This window comes from Telmatherina bonti (genome assembly GCF_933228915.1).
Source record: "Telmatherina bonti genome assembly, chromosome: 15".
NCBI lineage: Eukaryota > Metazoa > Chordata > Actinopteri > Atheriniformes > Telmatherinidae > Telmatherina > Telmatherina bonti.
Window position 1 is genome coordinate 4,112,154 of NC_136613.1, and position 18,706 is coordinate 4,130,859.

An 18,706-nucleotide genomic window follows, 5' to 3' on the forward strand; every position below is an offset into this window, starting at 1 on the left:
CACGATTTAAAATGTTACATTTGATTGTCTTTTAATACGAAGCTTTTACTGCAGAGATGGAGGCAGTTAGCCTAGCTTAGATATCGCGTACAGCGACGAACGGTTTCTGTCTTTGGGATGTCATATTTTCAGTCAGCCATGAAATAGCGATACACATCGTCTCTTACAGAAAGACAGGTTTAAATAAGATGGAAGGAAAATTTAAATATTGTTAAAAAACTTCTGCAGGAACTTGAACCGCGTCCAAACACAGCTAGCTGGGGTGTAACAGTACTCGGTCCAATATTCAGATTTATCCCTGGGAAATGTTCACTGTGAAGGCATGCCAAACATTCCCACATGGAAGAGAAACTGCTTTACACCTGCTTCCTCCATTACCAACAACTGAGTGCAGCGTAGCCTCTAGCTAGCAGAAGTTATGGCTGGCGGACATTATTGCTAGCAGATGTTGTGGCAGGTAGACCTTATGGCTAACAGACCTTAGGGCTAGCAGATGGTATGGCCAACAGACCTTAGGGCTAGCAGATGGTATGGCCAACAGACCTTAGGGCTAGCAGATGGTATGGCCAACAGACCTTAGGGCTAGCAGATGGTATGGCCAACAGACCTTAGGGCTAGCAGATGGTATGGCCAACAGACCTTAGGGCTAGCAGATGGTATGGCCAACAGACCTTAGGGCTAGCAGATGGTATGGCCAACAGACCTTAGGGCTAGCAGATGGTATGGCCAACAGACCTTAGGGCTAGCAGATGGTATGGCCAACAGACTTTATGGCTCATGGATGCTATGGCTAGCAGATATTATGGCTAATGGATGCTATGGCTAGCGACAGACTTAAAATCACCCGTTTGGAAGAACTCCAGCTAATCATTGAAGTACTGAAATGGACAAAGAGGAGACCAAATCAGTCTGCTGGTCTTGTGTTGAGGTGTGTTTCCATTCCCTGTGTAGCCCCGCCCCACATAACCCTGCCCCAACTAGCCCCGCCCCTCGCCTGTGGATACCTGGATAAACTGCTCAACCCTGAAGAAACCTTAAAGACTTTTTTTCCCTTTTAAATGTGACGTTTAAATTATTTATATTTTAGAAAGCTCTAAAAAAGATTTTCTCATATTTATCATTTTAAAAATAAAAAAAATGTGTAAAATGGTTGAAAAATTCTTTCTTTGACAACAACTTTATCTGAAAATGTCTCATTCACACTGTTTTAATAATTCACCTGCGAATTATTCGTAGTTTCGCGTTTATCGGCATCGGCCCCGGCGTGTAAAAGCCTTTAGTCCTGCAACTCATCATGTCACTTATGTAATTAAAGTTTTAACAGAAAACATGGAGTAAATTAATTTGTACAAGTTAAAGTGAATTATTTTTGGTTTTCTGCAGAAACATGTGCGTGGGCATTGAAACAGCGGAGGTATATCTCGATGCCACATTTCTGTTTACTGGAAGCGGTCACAAAACTTCCTGTTCAGAGAAAAGTTCCTTTTTTGAGCTGAACCGTGGCCCAAAACCCGGGAAGCGAACCAGGACTCTGGCCCACCGTTACACTCCGAACAGCTGTTTTCTTTGTTGTATCTTTTCAGTTATGAGGAATTAAAGCGAGACTTACATCCGCCTGACATGAGCTGGACGGCAACACGTCTTACAGTCGGAGAACGTACGTAGTGCGTAAACACCTAATTAGCATATTGTGGAAGAAACTGTGGAAATACAGAGGCTGGTCTCCTCCGAACGCGTCATCGTGGCTGCCGACGGCGATGGACGTCGTCACCAATCCAACTGTTGACACCATGATGACCTAGTGGCGGCTGGAGGAACTGCAGCTGAAGGCCAACAGCAGATTTCTGCATCATTTATTTTACCAAACGAAGGTTTTCAGACGACCGGACGTGATCCTGGGTCCGTCAGGCTCACGTTTCCTTCCTTCCTGATCACTTTACTTCGTGTGTGAGAGCTTCCCGGGTGAGAGGGTGTCGTGGGGCGAGGGGGGGGTGAATCAACATTCCTGCAGGTCTGGACGCAGCTTTGGTCATTCAGGGTCCGGTTTCCACGTACAGCTTCACCGTGGGGGGTAATCTCCTTTCAGGTTCATGTTTACTGCACTCAGGTGACGGCGTGCACCGTGCACGTGTCGAGGTTTCAAGAGTTGAAGCAGAACAGCACGTTACAAAAGATAAATATACATTTTTAGAAAATGTTTGTCTGAAGGCACAGCGGAGGTTCTCAGAGCCGTAGAAAGGTTTGGGAAGAATTCCCTTATAAAAACATCTTTGGTTGTTTGGAAACAGCTGAACCTCCGTCCAGCCGGCTCCAGCTGCATCCTGGTGAACCAGGTGTGAATTCATACTTCATCGATGTCAACGTGAAAAGAGGCTGAGCGCAGCGCGGATACATGTAGAGATATAATGTGTTCCAATAAGACATGAGGAAGCGGCGTGGACAAGCACTGATACAGGCCAACTATACTGGGTCAGTGTTGTCCGGCGGCGAGGCGGTCCAGCGAGAAGGCTTCACGCTACTCCATCAGGTACATGGACATGTCCACAGCAGGACCGTCTGTCTGTAGGAGAGACATGAAACGCTGAAAACATACGAAAAAACATGTAAACAGGGTGAATGTTTCTGCTACTCGTACGTTTAGATGTCATTACCTCCGCCAAGGAGGTCATGTTCTACCGCCGTTTATATGTTTATCTGTCTGTTTATCTGTCTGTATGTTTTTCTGTTTATGTTCAAGATGACCTAAAAAGTTATGGATGGATTTTCATGAAATTTTCAGGACTTGTTAGAAACGTAAAAGGAAGAACTGGTCTAATCTTGGTGGTGATCCGGATCACTGTTTGGATCCAGGAACTTTTCAAAGGCCTTGGTGGAGGTTTATGCTCTGAGTGTTTTTCTAGTTTAATCCTGAAAATCCTGCATAATTAGGGGCGTGTCCATTTGATTGACAGGTACATGATATCCGGCTGCAAGAAGGCCGTTAGCCGGTTAACCTTAGCTTTAGCCTGCCGACCTCCGTTAGCTTCAGTTAGCGCTGGGTTAGCTCTTAGCTACTCTGTTTGATAGATGTCCATCGTCCATCATCCCCCCCGGTGCTGTTTGAAATGTCTGTCATCAGTCCGGGTGAAACAGTCAGACTGTACAGACACACCGTAGGCGACAGATTGTGTTTATAAATATTTTATAAGTGTTTAAATATTTTATGTTTACTGAAACAGTGACGTAGTTCCTGCGTGTGTGTTTACCTGTGCGTGTGCGTTCCTGCCCAGGTAGTGCTGAATGTTGTGTGTGTGCTCGGTGGACGCCACACCGGACACGGCCGTCGAAGGACTGATGCTGGCGTCCTGCATGATGGCCGACGCTCGGCCCACTGGCTCGCTGAGGCTCCACTGGAAGTATGGGGGCGCTTGCGGGGGGCTCTGCTGCAGGACGCCGTTGGCCCCGGTGCAGGGTCCGGGAGGTCCGGCAGGTCCAGCGGGTCCGGCGGGTCCGGCGGTTCCGGATCGCTGCGGGACGCCGCGCTGCTGGAACATGCAGCTGCTCTGGATGGCGGCCGCGCCCCCCGCCAGCCCACCCTGCTCTGCGTGGTTCAGCCTGGTGCCGTTCGTCTGCCAGAAGTCACCCGGAAAGGTTCGGTTCTGGTTCTGGAAGGCGGGAACCGCCTGGTGTCCGCTCTGCAGGAGGGTGGTCGGCGGCCACTGCTGCGTCGGCCCGTTGCGCATCAGATTGTCCTGAAACTCGGCGGGAATCGTGGGAGAAAAGGTGTCGGATGGAACCAGTGGTGGTAAGACGTCCTTTACAGGCAGCGGCGCCATAGCGTGAGGGGGCGGAGCCTGACTCTGCAGCAGCTGGCTGGGCTGCTGGACGTAGCCGTTCTGCGCGGCGCCGAAGACTTCATTCAGCACGGTGAGCTCTGGAAGCTCGATGGACGGGCTGAAAATGTCGTGCAGCTGCAGCTGCTGCAGCGGCGGCAGGCCGCCATTGGCCTGACCTCGTTGCGGCGGTTTTTGGCTCCTGCTCAGCATCGGAGCCGGCGCCACGCCTTGCTGCTGAGCGTAAGGCTGATCCTGCGGCTGCAGGCCAGCGGGAAGGTTGTTGACGGCGAGGCAGCTGGGCGCCACGTCCAGACAATTGTCTCCTCTCTCCTTGAAGACGGAGTCGATGTAGTCGAATATGTCGCCGGAGGTGAGACTGTCCAGCTCGCCGCTGCTCTGCTGATCCTCTCCGTTGTTGAACCTCTTAACGGTGTTCTCCCACTCCATCAGCACCAAGTCGTCCACCTCCAGATGCTGCAGGACGGCATCGAAGTCTCCGTTCTGCGTCAGCTTCTCCAGGCTGTTGATCACGGCGTTCACCGACTGCTTGGAATCCTCCTTCGCCATCACCGGCTTGCCCGCCGTGGCGGCCGCTTCTTCCTCCTGCGAAGAGTCTCCGGCAAAACTGATCAGGGCGCGGCTGTCCATGAAGACCTGGTCCACGGCGATGGGGGACTCCACGTTCTGCATGTAGACGGCCTGATCCTGCATCAGGAAGCAGTCCAGCAGGGAGGCGGGGGCCATGTCCTTCTTGGGGTCTTTGTCGCTGAACATTTGGTTGAACTGGAACTGACTGATGTCCACGGTGGGACCCGAGTCGTAGAGGATGCCCTCTCCAGATGTGCAGTTGAAGGGCAGCTGCAAACCCCGCTGCCGTTGGTACTCCTCCCCCTCGGCGTTCCTGAAACAACAAGACGGGTTAGAATTTCGACGCAAATGAGCGGCCTCGTCCCTGGGTCGGACACTCACGTTAAGGCTCGCTGGTATGAGATGATGAACTCCGGTCGTCCTCCTTTGTAGATGAGCTTGGCGTTGGCCTTCACCCAGATCCAGCTCCCGGATTTACTGAGGAGCCGGATCACAGTCAGACCACTTTCCCCCGTTTTAATCACTGAGAACAGAAAAGCAAACACTCGGGGTTATTCTCTGTGACCGAGGACAGGTGTCGTATGGAGCCAGAACGGGGACAAAAGTCTCCTGTGGATTAACTCTAGTCACTGTTCAACGACAACAAAAATTCTCATCTGAAACGGTTTTTTCATTTCAGTGTTTTAAGTATAAGCAGCTTGGTCGTGACTCGTTTGGGGTTCTGCAGAGGAGAGGCGGACTTACTGCGGATGTGGTTGTCGGCGGCGTACATCATGTCAGCAGCGTGGATGAACTGGTACCCGGAGCCCTTCATGCACAGCTCCGTCTCAGAGTAACCCAGGATGATCTTCCCTCTGAAGAAACACCAAACAGGAATAATGAAACAGATGCTGATGAGATGTCAGCCGCTCGGCGGGAAAGATGAGAAGCACCTGCTATCGACGCCCATCGGTGTGAAGTCCAGCTTGTGCTTCGTCTGAAACAGAAGCATCTTGGCTCTGATCTCCATGATGGATGGAGGCTGGACGGGCACTGCCAGGGCGAAGAGCGCCAGCTGAGGTCGGTTCCCGTTGTCCCGGGAAACGCTTTGCCCGTGAAGGTACTTGAGCCGGCCCTGGAACTTCAGAGCCTGTTTGGGAAAACCAGAATCATGAAGCGACGTTTCATTCAGCCTGTAATGGAAGATACAGAAAAAGTGAACCAACCAGGAAGCCGGAGGAGTTATCCAGGAGGCAGCGGAAGCGGCATACAAAGCTCCTCTCCAGGAAGGAGGAGTTTTCTGGCGGGAGCTGGTCGGGGTTGCAAATCATGGTCTCATCGCACGTCGTCGACACTGAGCAGACGAAACAGCAGCAGTTACTTCGATTTCCCAAACATTCCCATCACAAGATCCTGAAATATCATGATTTCCAAACGGAAACTTTTTCTACCATAATTCTGCAACAACAGAGAGCGAATTTAATTCCTCATGTCTGATCTGCTTTCTTTATCTATGTGTTCAAAAGCATTTCATCACAGTTTCTAGAAAGAACCCATCAGAGTGAACTGGTAGAGGACCAGGTAGGCGAACTGGTAGAGAACCAAGAAGAGGACCAGGTAGAGGATCAGGTAGGCAAACTGGTCGGGTACCAGGTAGGGGACCAGGTAGATGACTGGTTAGAAGTCCAGGTATAAAACCAGGTAGGGGACCAGGTAGAGGATCAGGTAGGCAAACTGGTAGGGTACCAGGTAGAGGATCAGGTAGATGACTAGTTAGAAGACCAGGTATAAAACCAGGTAGGGGACCAGGTAGAGGATCAGGTAGGGGACCAGGTAGAGGATCAAGTAGGCAAACTGGTCGGGTACCAGGTACGCGAACTGGTAGATGACTGGTTAGAAGTCCAGGTATAAAACCAGGTAGGGGACCAGGTAGAGGATCAGGTAGGCAAACTGGTCGGGTACCAGGTAGGGGACCAGGTAGATGACTGGTTAGAAGTCCAGGTATAAAACCAGGTAGGGGACCAGGTAGAGGATCAGGTAGGCAAACTGGTAGGGTACCAGGTAGAGGATCAGGTAGATGACTAGTTAGAAGACCAGGTATAAAACCAGGTAGGGGACCAGGTAGAGGATCAGGTAGGGGACCAGGTAGAGGATCAAGTAGGCAAACTGGTCGGGTACCAGGTACGCGAACTGGTAGATGACTGGTTAGAAGTCCAGGTATAAAACCAGGTAGGGGACCAGGTAGAGGATCAGGTAGGCAAACTGGTCGGGTACCAGGTACGCGAACTGGTAGATTACTGGTTAGAAGTCCAGGTATAAAACCAGGTAGGGGACTGGGTAGAGGATCAGGTAGGCGAACTGGTAGGGTACCAGGTAGAGGATCAGGTAGGCAAACTGGTAGGGTACCAGGTAGAGGATCAGGTAGGCAAACTGGTAGGGTACCAGGTAGAGGATCAGGTAGGCAAACTGGTAGGGTACCAGGTAGAGGATCAGGTAGGCAAACTGGTAGGGTACCAGGTAGAGGATCAGGTAGATGATTAGTTAGAAGTCCAGGTATAAAACCAGGTAGGGGACTGGGTAGAGGATCAGGTAGGCAAACTGGTAGGGTACCAGGTAGAGGATCAGGTAGGCAAACTGGTAGGGTACCAGGTAGAGGATCAGGTAGATGATTAGTTAGAGGATCAGGTAGATGACTAGTTAGAAGACCAGGTATAAAACCAGGTAGGGGACCAGGTAGAGGATCAGGTAGGGGACCAGGTAGAGGATCAGGTAGGCAAACTGGTCGGGTACCAGGTACGCGAACTGGTAGATGACTGGTTAGAAGTCCAGGTATAAAACCAGGTAGGGGACCAGGTAGAGGATCAGGTAGGCAAACTGGTCGGGTACCAGGTACGTGAACTGGTAGATGACTGGTTAGAAGTCCAGGTATAAAACCAGGTAGGGGACTGGGTAGAGGATCAGGTAGGCAAACTGGTAGGGTACCAGGTAGGCGAACTGGTAGATGACTGGTTAGAAGACCAGGTATAAAACCAGGTAGGGGACCAGGTAGAGGATCAGGTAGGGGACCAGGTAGAGGATCAGGTAGGCAAACTGGTCGGGTACCAGGTACGCGAACTGGTAGATGACTGGTTAGAAGTCCAGGTATAAAACCAGGTAGGGGACCAGGTAGAGGATCAGGTAGGCAAACTGGTCGGGTACCAGGTACGTGAACTGGTAGATGACTGGTTAGAAGTCCAGGTATAAAACCAGGTAGGGGACTGGGTAGAGGATCAGGTAGGCAAACTGGTAGGGTACCAGGTAGGCGAACTGGTAGATGACTGGTTAGAAGACCAGGTATAAAACCAGGTAGGGGACCAGGTAGAGGATCAGGTAGGGGACCAGGTAGAGGATCAAGTAGGCAAACTGGTCGGGTACCAGGTACGCGAACTGGTAGATGACTGGTTAGAAGTCCAGGTATAAAACCAGGTAGGGGACCAGGTAGAGGATCAGGTAGGCAAACTGGTCGGGTACCAGGTACGCGAACTGGTAGATGACTGGTTAGAAGTCCAGGTATAAAACCAGGTAGGGGACCAGGTAGAGGATCAGGTAGGCGAACTGGTAGGGTACCAGGTAGAGGATCAGGTAGGCAAACTGGTAGGGTACCAGGTACGTGAACTGGTAGATGACTGGTTAGAAGTCCAGGTATAAAACCAGGTAGGGGACTGGGTAGAGGATCAGGTAGGCAAACTGGTAGGGTACCAGGTAGGCGAACTGGTAGATGACTGGTTAGAAGACCAGGTATAAAACCAGGTAGGGGACCAGGTAGAGGATCAGGTAGGGGACCAGGTAGAGGATCAGGTAGGCAAACTGGTCGGGTACCAGGTACGCGAACTGGTAGATGACTGGTTAGAAGTCCAGGTATAAAACCAGGTAGGGGACCAGGTAGAGGATCAGGTAGGCAAACTGGTCGGGTACCAGGTACGTGAACTGGTAGATGACTGGTTAGAAGTCCAGGTATAAAACCAGGTAGGGGACTGGGTAGAGGATCAGGTAGGCAAACTGGTAGGGTACCAGGTAGGCGAACTGGTAGATGACTGGTTAGAAGACCAGGTATAAAACCAGGTAGGGGACCAGGTAGAGGATCAGGTAGGGGACCAGGTAGAGGATCAAGTAGGCAAACTGGTCGGGTACCAGGTACGCGAACTGGTAGATGACTGGTTAGAAGTCCAGGTATAAAACCAGGTAGGGGACCAGGTAGAGGATCAGGTAGGCAAACTGGTCGGGTACCAGGTACGCGAACTGGTAGATGACTGGTTAGAAGTCCAGGTATAAAACCAGGTAGGGGACCAGGTAGAGGATCAGGTAGGCGAACTGGTAGGGTACCAGGTAGAGGATCAGGTAGGCAAACTGGTAGGGTACCAGGTAGAGGATCAGGTAGGCAAACTGGTAGGGTACCAGGTAGAGGATCAGGTAGGCAAACTGGTCGGGTACCAGGTAGAGGATCAGATAGGCGAACTGGTAGGGTACCAGGGAGGGGACCAGGTAGATGACTAGTTAGAAGACCAGGTATAAAACCAGGTAGGGGACCAGGTAGAGGACCAGGTAGGCAAACTGGTAGGGTACCAGGTAGGGGACCAGGTAGATGACTATTTAGAAGTCCAGGTATAAAACCAGGTAGGGGACTAGGTAGAGAACCAGGTAGGGGACCAGGTAGAGAACCAGGTAAGGGACCAGGTAGAGAACCAGGTAGGCAAACTGGTAGGGTACCAGGTAGGGGATCAGATAGGCGAACTGGTAGGGTACCAGGTAGGGGACCAGGTAGATGACTAGTTAGAAGTCCAGGTATAAAACCAGGTAGGGGACCAGGTAGAGAACCAGGTAGGGGACCAGGTAGAGGACCTACAACCTTGTTATCAGGGTTAATATGTATTTATTAATGTTGCACCACTCACGTTCTCCGTCTGCGGCTACAGGTGGAGGGTTCAGGGCGAAGTGCAGCTGCTCTCTGAACAAGGCCCGATCGTCGGTGTGGATCAGATCGAAGACGCTCTGGTGGACAACGTCCGACTGGACAAAGAAAACGATCTTCAGGGACACGACAAGAAACAGTCAGTTTAACCACAAATGTCTTCCAGCGCCTCACCTGATGGAAGCCCAGGTAGTCTTTGACTGTCGGCGAGGCGTAGAAGACCAGACCCTCTGATGTGACCACCATCACGAAGCCGCTCAGGGCCTGGACAGAAAACAGCAAGTCAGAGGTGTTTCAGGAAAAACCAGGAGTGTTTCCAGGGTTTTTATCCGAAGAAATTCACCAGATTAAAAAAAGAAAAGCTCTTCTTTGGAATTCTGGAAAAGAAAAAGTTTTTAGCTTCGATTTAAAACAACTTAGGTTTGGGTCAAAATTCAGGTGTTCTGGTTTTTTGTTAAATTCACATAAACTTTATTTATACGGCTCTAATTAACAGTCTGAAGGTACTTTTACAGTTACAGTAGAGCTGTACACATTCACTGCTCTATTCGATTTGATTTTAGTAATGACGCACAACAATGTGTTGCATCCTCAATTTTCACTCTCCTCATCAATCAATACGAGCACTCGGATCATTACCAGCGATCAGAAGTGTGTTTTGGCCCTTGACTCTTTCTGTAGTCGGTCAAGTCGAACGTGGAAGTTGTTTTGGAACGTAGAACGTGTTTCTCATGTTTTACTGAAAGTCCAGAAAACATGTTCCAAGTATTTTAATCAGTTTGTAACTCAGGGTAAACTTTTGTTTGTGGAAAAAGTTGCTTTAATTCCTTTAAGCTAACTGCTAGCTTATAGTATTTCTATTGAGATTAGCATGAAGCTAACTTATTGATTTGATGTGCAGGATTTCACTGAAACAATGAATGCATTTCCAGTCAGTGTTTCCTGTATGTCTGCTTAGTTTTACGGTTTTCCTGAAGTTTCACAGCCTCGGATCTCGGGAGATTTGTCTACCCCCCAAGGTGTTGCAGCAGAAACACAAACACGAGAAGCGGCAGATTACATTACATAATCCATAATGCACTGTGTTTTGTTGCTGTATTGAATAAAAACGAATAAAATCAACACCTGAGTTCACCGTCGTCCAATAATAATCTGATTAAAACAGAACCATGATCGACATTAGTATGATGAACTGGACGCTTCCCAAAGCTCGCTCAAAAACCATATTGATCGATAACCAAATAACAGAAAATCAGCTGTAAAGTGCTGGAGGAACATCAAAGTTCCACGTGCCAGCCGTACACTTTAGGGAGACTGACCAACTGTAAACAACATAGGAAGCAGGAAGCTAGCGGCTAGCTAGCTGTTTCTGTATGTGAGATACGTCTTTTGTGTTTATACTGGACACAAAAGACGGACATGGAGACAGACGGACACGTGTAGACCAAGCAGCATCCTCCGTTGGTTCAAAGTGAAGCTTACGGATAAATATCATAAGCTGCAGTCCCCCCTTCGTCCACGAGGGGCTCCACAACACAGCGAATCCCCATAGACTCCCATGTTAAAAAGACCAACTTTACAGCAGAAAAAAATATGTTTACAGCAGGAATAAAGATGTTTACAGCAGAAATAAACATGTTTACAGCCTGGTACAAAAGTCCATTTTAGGTTTAATAGGTCAGGTTTACCTCCATGACAACTGTGGGGGGAGTGAATTTTTTTCTAACTCGCCCGTTTAAAAGTAATTTAATCTCAAAATTCGGCATATTTAAGGGCGTGTCCTTTTGATTGACAGGTACCTGATCTCCCGCTTCAAGTCAGAAGAACGTAGAACAACCGCGGCTTTTAGCCGGTTAACAACGTGACTTAGCTTTAGCTGGTTAGCTCCTGTTAGCTACTGTTAGCTCAGTCCTCATAAAGGCACCCCCAACACATAGTTAAAGTGTTTGGAAATTTCTCAAAAATTAATAGAAAAATATTAAATAAATGACAATATATATGTAAATTGCATTTAATTAACTTTTTTTTTCAATATTTGCTCTTTTCATATGAAAATATTTGCAAAATAAAATGTTAGTTTAGCTAAAAATAAAATTATATTGAAATAATTGCTCATTTATCGTGAAAGAAGAAAACTGAATCAATCGTGATATTGATCTGAGGTCATATTGCTCAGTGCTACCACAGAGAGACATAAAAATCCTTAAATGTAGAGAATAGATGCATAGAAAATCATAAAATAATAAAATCAAATCGTGAGGGATCTAAGATGGCGAACCTCTCATGATCACATTCTTCCCAACACGTATGACGAAACGTACGAAGAAAAAGAGCAAACCAGGTGGTTTGGCAAAGAGAAAAAGTCTGCTTTCTGTAGTTTATCTCTTATAACTTCAGTCACAAACATGCTGGACGCCGAGGGAAGCACTGAGTCTGTGCTTTAATGTGAAGCTTTTCAGACCAGGAAGCTGAATCTGACAAGACGGATGCTGCTTCAGGAAAACGACACAATCGCCCCCAGGAGCTTCGTACCGCCAGAGACAACCAGCGTCATACCTGCAGCAGCAGATCTCCTTCGGAGAAACCGGCCTTTTCCACGCTGTTCCCGTTCTGTCCGGTCATCCCCAGAGACAGCCGGCTGCTGCTGCCGTTCTTCATGGTCGCTGCAACAAAGTGACAAACACCAGAACTGTCAACATTTACAAGAAATGTTTCCACATTACAGGTTTCTGCCAAAAAACAGAATAAAAGTTTTCCAGAAAAACACCATTTCAGAAAGAGACGAGTCGATTTAGTTCACCCCAAAAATCCATCAGGATATTTCTTCATTTTCACATCATTTCTGCTCTTCTGTTTCAGGGAAGAAGAGTTATGAAATGACTAAACCAGTACTGGAACACAGACTGGTGAGAGACATGCCCATAGACATAGATATATCAGTTTTATGTCTATGTTCAGGCTAACAAAGCCGATAGCTAACTGCACCAGTGTAGCATCGCTAACTTTAGCTGAGCTGCTGGTTGATGTAGGCATTGTGTAGAGATGATTTTAATTGTAAAAGCAGCATCACAGGAGTTTAGAAGAGGGTTTACTCCGTACCCTGGTTTTCCAGCGTTTCTATCCGTCCAGGAGGTTTACAATCCAGACCCAACATGTAGTGTTTATTCAGAGACTCTAGATGGTAAATCCACCATTATTTATCACATCTTCATCACCATCACTACCATGTTGCTAAGAGACCTCTATTTTCACCTGGACATGATGATGAAGACACTTCCTGTCAGACTTTCCACCAATCAGAGAGCTTAAACTGACGGTAACGTCCAATCAGGAGCAGCCAAAGATCAACAAGTGATGAGAAAAGCAGGAAAATAATGATCCTCTATGGCTGGAATAAAGCCAAGAAGATGTTTGGGATGCAGCTGAGGTGGAGGTGCTGCAGTGAGGAGAGCAGGTAGATAGTAGCAGGAAGACGTGTGGAAACATGGAAACAGTGTGTGTGTGTGTGTGTGTGTGTGTGTGTGTGTATGTGTGTGTGTTTCAGACGTGAGAGAGTGATGTGCAGATGAGAAAAGGCTTGGTCACTGCTGATCTATGTGTGTTATTTCTACAAACATCTGGTTGCTCTTTATGCTGCTTTATCTGTTCATACAGTCATTTTACATCATTTTAGCCTCGGAATCTGAAAACATCACGTCTGCATGCTGACTGGGGCGAGAAGGCTTCTCTTCTGCAGGCTGGTTTATATAAAGTCCCTCTGAAGCCAAACAGCTTGTTGTTTCTCTGCTTCCTGCAGCAGCTCCTCCACCTGCATCCCTCCAGTCTTTCATCTTCAACAACAGCAACTCAAACAGCCCATATTTACATGGAGGTAAGCAGTGGAGCATCTCTGAAGCAGCTTATCTCCTGCAGAAGAACTCACTCTGTGGTCTTCTTTCCCATGCTCTGGTGAGCTGTCGCCCCCTGCTGGTAGCGTAACATCACTGCAGCCAAGGATTCAACCTGAATTAGCTCAGAGTCCACACAGAATGATGAACTTCACTGGTTTTTACTGTTTGCACAGCTGGAGAACAAGTTTCCCTCTGATCAATAATCATATTTATACATATATATAACATGTTCTGGGGGGAATCTTTGTCTTTGGACCAACAATAACAGCTGCAACAGGTTGAGGGACTTAAAGAAACTGTGGTAACAAAACACGGCATTCATGAGCTGCCGGAGAACAAAGCCAGTTTAGACAAGCGTTTCCAGGTAGAGGATCAGAAACTTGGCAGCTGTCCGGGGAGCCGAGCGCTGCAAACCGACACCCTTCCAGAGCATGTTTGTTTTGGATCGGCTCTGCATCTCCTGCAGAGGCAGCTTATGAAACCCTCCGCAGGTCCTGCTATCCTGCAGCAGCTCGGCAAGTCGCGTCATGTTCAGACAGCAGAGAGCTCTTCTAGCGCAGAGGAGTCCAACATACGGCCCGGGGCTAAAGCCAGGCCGCCGCGGGGCCAAAGCCGGGCCAAAGCCAGGCCAAAGCCAGGCCGCCGCCGGGCCAAAGCCGGGCCAAAGCCAGGCCGCCGCGGGGCCAAAGCCAGGCCGCCGTGGGGCTAAAGCCAGGCCGCCGCGGGGCCAAAGCCAGGCCGCCGCGGGGCCAAAGCCGGGCCAAAGCCAGGCCGCCGCGGGGCCAAAGCCGGGCCAAAGCCAGGCCGCCGCGGGGCCAAAGCCGGGCCAAAGCCAGGCCGCCGCGGGGCCAAAGCCGGGCCGCCGCGGGGCCAAAGCCGGGCCGCCGCGGGGCCAAAGCCGGGCCAAAGCCAGGCCAAAGCCAGGCCGCCGCGGGGCCAAAGCCGGGCCAAAGCCAGGCCAAAGCCAGGCCGCCGCGGGGCCAAAGCCGGGCCAAAGCCAGGCCGCCGTGGGGCCTTTTCTCACGTCACACGCATGGGTTTGCATGATGAGGTGAGTTCTAATGAACACTACGAAGGTTTAAAAGAACTTCTAGGCGTGTAAAGTTCCTCCGATCTTAACGTGAAATATTAACAGAAATACAATTCAATATTTATTTATTGTTTTTATAGAATATATTTCTTAAAAAAGTAAAGCTATTTAAGTTCCATGAAATATTTCAGAATTAAATCAATAAAACCAAATAATTTTACATTAAAATGGCAAGAAATTTAGGATATTTGTAAAATTTATATAACTATTGATTTATATTAAAAAATGAACATATTTTCAAAGTTTAACAAATTTAAATATAATTTAAAATCATATTTGTAAATACATATTTAAGTTTTATGTGTATAATGTAGAATAAAACATTAACAATGTAAACTAAATAAATATGGAGATAAAATATGTCATCATACTGGAATATGATAAATGTGTTCAAGTTATTATTTCATTTTACTGGTCTGGTCCCCTTAGAACCAGACTGGACCGGATCAGACTGGATCAGACTGGACTGCACACTACAACATATATTCTCTGCATGTCTGCAGTTAAAGCGACAGAACACACTCATGTGCACATCGTGCACGCTCTCTTCCACACTGTTTACATCCCGTGCAGGAGGCCCGGGTCGTGCAGGAGGCCCGGGTCTTAAAGAGAAACGTCGCTGGTTCTTTGCCAAAACAAAAAACTGGTTTTCCTCTTTCTGGAAAACTGATCCGACTGTCTGCAAATTTGCAAACACACACACACACACACACACACACACACACACACACACACACACACACACACACACACACACACACACACGGCTGCCTGTAGGGAAGTTCTGTAAGCAACAGAAACGCGTCGCTTATCTGGACGTCCGCTGCAGGAAAATCCCAGGATACGGCCTCTCCCAGCGTGTCCGTCCAGTCCTGTCACGCAACATCTTCCAGGAGGAAGGGGCCCCTGGACGCTCCTCCTCCTCTTCATCCTCCTCCTCTTCATCTTCATCCTCCTCCTCCTCCTCAGAGTTTACATAAATCAAACCTCCAGCGCTCAGAAGGCTGCAGGTCTGAAGCCCAGCAGAGCAGGTTGTCACCTCGCCGTCCAAACACACACACAATTTCGGCTGCTCGTGCACATGCCTCGTGCACGTTGGCCTCTGTGTGTTTGTTGTCATTCAGCAGAACCCTGAACTCTGCTGCAGCAGGAGGATGAGGATGAGGATGAAGACGAAGACGAGGGCGTGACCTCGGAGAGTTCTGACAGATTATCTCAACGTGCACGCTGCTTTACAGGGCAGACGGGCGTGCACGTAGCCACACTATTTATCATCTGATGGTTGAGGAGGAGGAAGTGAACCCAGCTGCTCTCAGAGAGACCGGCTCGATCTGAGCCAGCTCAGAGCCGGATCTGAGCCAGATCAGAGCCGAATCACAGCCGGATCTAGGCCAGATCTGGGCCGGATCTGACCCAGATCAGAGCCGGATCTGAGCCAGATCAGAGCCGGATCTGAGCCAGATCAGAGCCAGATCTAAGCCGAATCACAGCCGGATCTGGGCCGGATCTGACCCAGATCAGAGCCGGATCAAAGCCGGATCAGAGCTGGATCTGGGCCGGATCTGAGCCAGATCAGAGCCGGATCTGAGCCAGATCAGAGCCGAATCACAGCCGGATCTAGGCCGGATCTGAGCCGGATCAGAGCTGGATCTGAGCCAGCTCAGAGCCGGATCTGAGCCAGCTCAGAGCCGGATCTGAGCCAGCTCAGAGCCGGATCTGAGCCAGCTCAGAGCCGGATCTGAGCCAGATCAGAGCCGAATCACAGCCGGATCTAGGCCGGATCTGGGCCGGATCTGACCCAGATCAGAGACGGATCTGACCCAGATCAGAGCCGGATCTGAGCCAGATCAGAGCCGGATCTGAGCCAGATCAGAGCCGAATCACAGCCGGATCTAGGCCGGATCTGGGCCGGATCTGACCCAGATCAGAGCCGGATCTGAGCCAGATCAGAGCCGGATCTGAGCCAGATCAGAGCCGGATCTGAGCCAGATCAGAGCCAGATCTAAGCCGAATCACAGCCGGATCTGGGCCGGATCTGACCCAGATCAGAGCCGGATCAAAGCCGGATCAGAGCTGGATCTGGGCCGGATCTGAGCCAGATCAGAGCCGGATCTGAGCCAGATCAGAGCCGGATCTGAGCCAGATCAGAGCCGAATCACAGCCGGATCTAGGCCGGATCTGAGCCAGATCAGAGCCGGATCAGAGCTGGATCTGGGCCAGATCAGAGCCAGATCTAAGCCGGATCACAGCCAGAACAAAACGTGTTTTGTTTTATTTACAGTGAAGAGAATGAATTTAACTCAGACAGACTATAATCTCTAAAAGTGACATTTAGTCAGTTTGAGCTCCTTCCAAGCCGACAGGTGGGTCTCTGTTTGCAGCCGCCGTGTTAAAATAAGCCTGAGAGGCGGTGGGGGGTTTGTTCATTAAATAACTGCGGCGGTTTCACGTTTCATTCACTTGTTCAGCCATGTTGTCTGTAGAAAAAAACAAAGAAGCTGGAGCTGGAGCTGCAGTTGGCCGCGAGTTCTCCTGAACATCTGTCTCTATTTAAAGCCGCCGATACCAAAGTTTATCCTGGAAAAACCAAAACAAAGCCCAAGCAGAAGAGACAAAACATTCGTCAGGTCTTCCTCCATCACAGAAAGTGTGTCAGGCTGAAACCCGACACCGCGAGAGGCCCTGCTTCGGCATCAAGCTGCAGCTTCCTGTTTCACCAAACGGCTCCAGACCTTTCCTCCTCGCCGTGAGAAGCAGCGCAGGAAAAACCAAACGGAGTCTGAAAGCGGGGAGAGAGAAGGAAATGCCGTCTGGACGTCTGCCAGACTCCGCGCCGTATGAAGCATGCCAGCAACGCATGGGGGAATATTATCTAGATCCAAAACATTTAGTTCCAGTAGATCCTGAACACAGATCTGCCTTCTCACGCAGATGCAGGAAGGGGCGGAGCTTACAGCAGCAGGCCGGTCGCTCTGACCCACTGCAGAGCCGTCCCAGCTCTCCGGGTCTGGACCGGGTCTGGACTGGGTCTGGACTGGGTCTGGGCCAGGTTTGGACCGGGTCTGGACCGGGAGCTGGGCCGGGTCTGGGCCAGGTTTGGACCGGGTCTGGACCGGGAGCTGGGCCGGGTCTGGACCGGGAGCTGGGCCGGGTCTGGACCGGGAAAAGCTCCAAGTCCGAGCAGCCAGAGATAAAGATACCGTCTCCATGGTGACTGGGATTAAAACACTTTGACTTTTATGTAGTTTTACAATAAAAAGACCAAAAATGGCTCCTTAAGGGTTAAAGTGTGAGATGTTGGTCCTGGACCCGGACAGATCTGAATCCCAGCCTTTAAACAAACATCATAAAGCATCTCTCTGCGGCTCTGATCCAGCGCCAGGCTCCGAGTGGGACCACAGCTGATTCTGGTTCAGCACATAAACAAACACAGCTCTTCTGGTCGGGTGTAAACGTCTGGGTGAGCCGCACCGCGCCGGGCGAGCCGAGCGCCCCCCAGCGGCGAGGGTAGCCGTGGTTTGGAGCCAGGAATCAGCCAGAGGATGGACATGTGTCTCTCGTCGTCCTGACGGCGTGCGGACCTTAGTTACTCACATGCAGACGTCAGAAATGCTCCGTTACACCAGAAGGAAGCGTGTGCTTTGGCGTTGCCATGGCAACCGTGATTGCTAACAGGCCTGGATGTTTTCTCTGGACTTGGAAAACGACTCCGCTTTTTTTCCCCCCTCCTTTCTTTCTCCTCAAATTTCTACCAGCATCACACAAATATGTCAGCAGCAGCAGCGAGCCGCAAGCTTTCCAAAACACGCAACGCCGCCTCGGAGAGTCACGCTATGAGGCCATCAGTCCGCTTCCAGCACAGTTCCTCTATCTGCAATCACACCCCCTCCCACCGCTTATGTTTCTGCTTCTCTCTGAAGCCTTTCCTCCGACCTGACGATTTACAGGATCCCTATCTGGGACTGTGGACATGTCCCCACATGAAGCTCATCGCTGGCTTGTGTTTTGGCTGGGGCGCCCCCAGACGCTCCGATTGAAGCCACAAACGCATATCTACGGTTTCAGGCTGGAAAATGGATCAGAAACACGGCTGTGTCTCTGCACACTTTTCCAACATAAAGTCAAACAAGCCTCATGTTTTCTGATCATCTGATCTCTCCAGCCAGCCATGTTTTCCACTTGTCCTGTCCCGCTGCCATTTCATCCGTCATTTCTGCAGCGGATTGATTCGAACCCTCTGAGGCCGACAGACGTGATAGTGCCTCCACATTGCAAGTCCAATTGAAAGCCCCCCTTTTGTAGCGCCGCGGCCTCCACAGCTAGTCGTAGCTATTTGCAGCCAATCGCGGCTAGTCGCAGCTAATGGCAGATAATCGCAGCTAATCGCAGTTAGTGG

General features: G+C 49.7%; 1 protein-coding gene across 1 annotated transcript in view; it reads right to left on the minus strand.

Annotated features, from left to right (window-relative positions):
* Positions 1–992: 992 nt before the first annotated feature.
* The window catches only part of LOC306766618 (aryl hydrocarbon receptor-like), a 38,836-nt gene continuing 21,122 nt past the window's right edge, over positions 993–18,706 (minus strand). Inside the window, exons 3-11 of the mRNA XM_079254420.1 lie at positions 11,887–11,993; positions 9,505–9,594; positions 9,314–9,428; positions 5,609–5,736; positions 5,336–5,532; positions 5,148–5,257; positions 4,785–4,926; positions 3,246–4,716; positions 993–2,560 (exon numbers count right to left, since the gene is read on the minus strand). Coding sequence (XP_079110546.1) covers positions 2,516–2,560; positions 3,246–4,716; positions 4,785–4,926; positions 5,148–5,257; positions 5,336–5,532; positions 5,609–5,736; positions 9,314–9,428; positions 9,505–9,594; positions 11,887–11,993 — 2,405 coding nt within the window. The 3' untranslated portion in view covers positions 993–2,515. The remainder of the gene's footprint in view (positions 2,561–3,245; positions 4,717–4,784; positions 4,927–5,147; positions 5,258–5,335; positions 5,533–5,608; positions 5,737–9,313; positions 9,429–9,504; positions 9,595–11,886; positions 11,994–18,706) is intronic.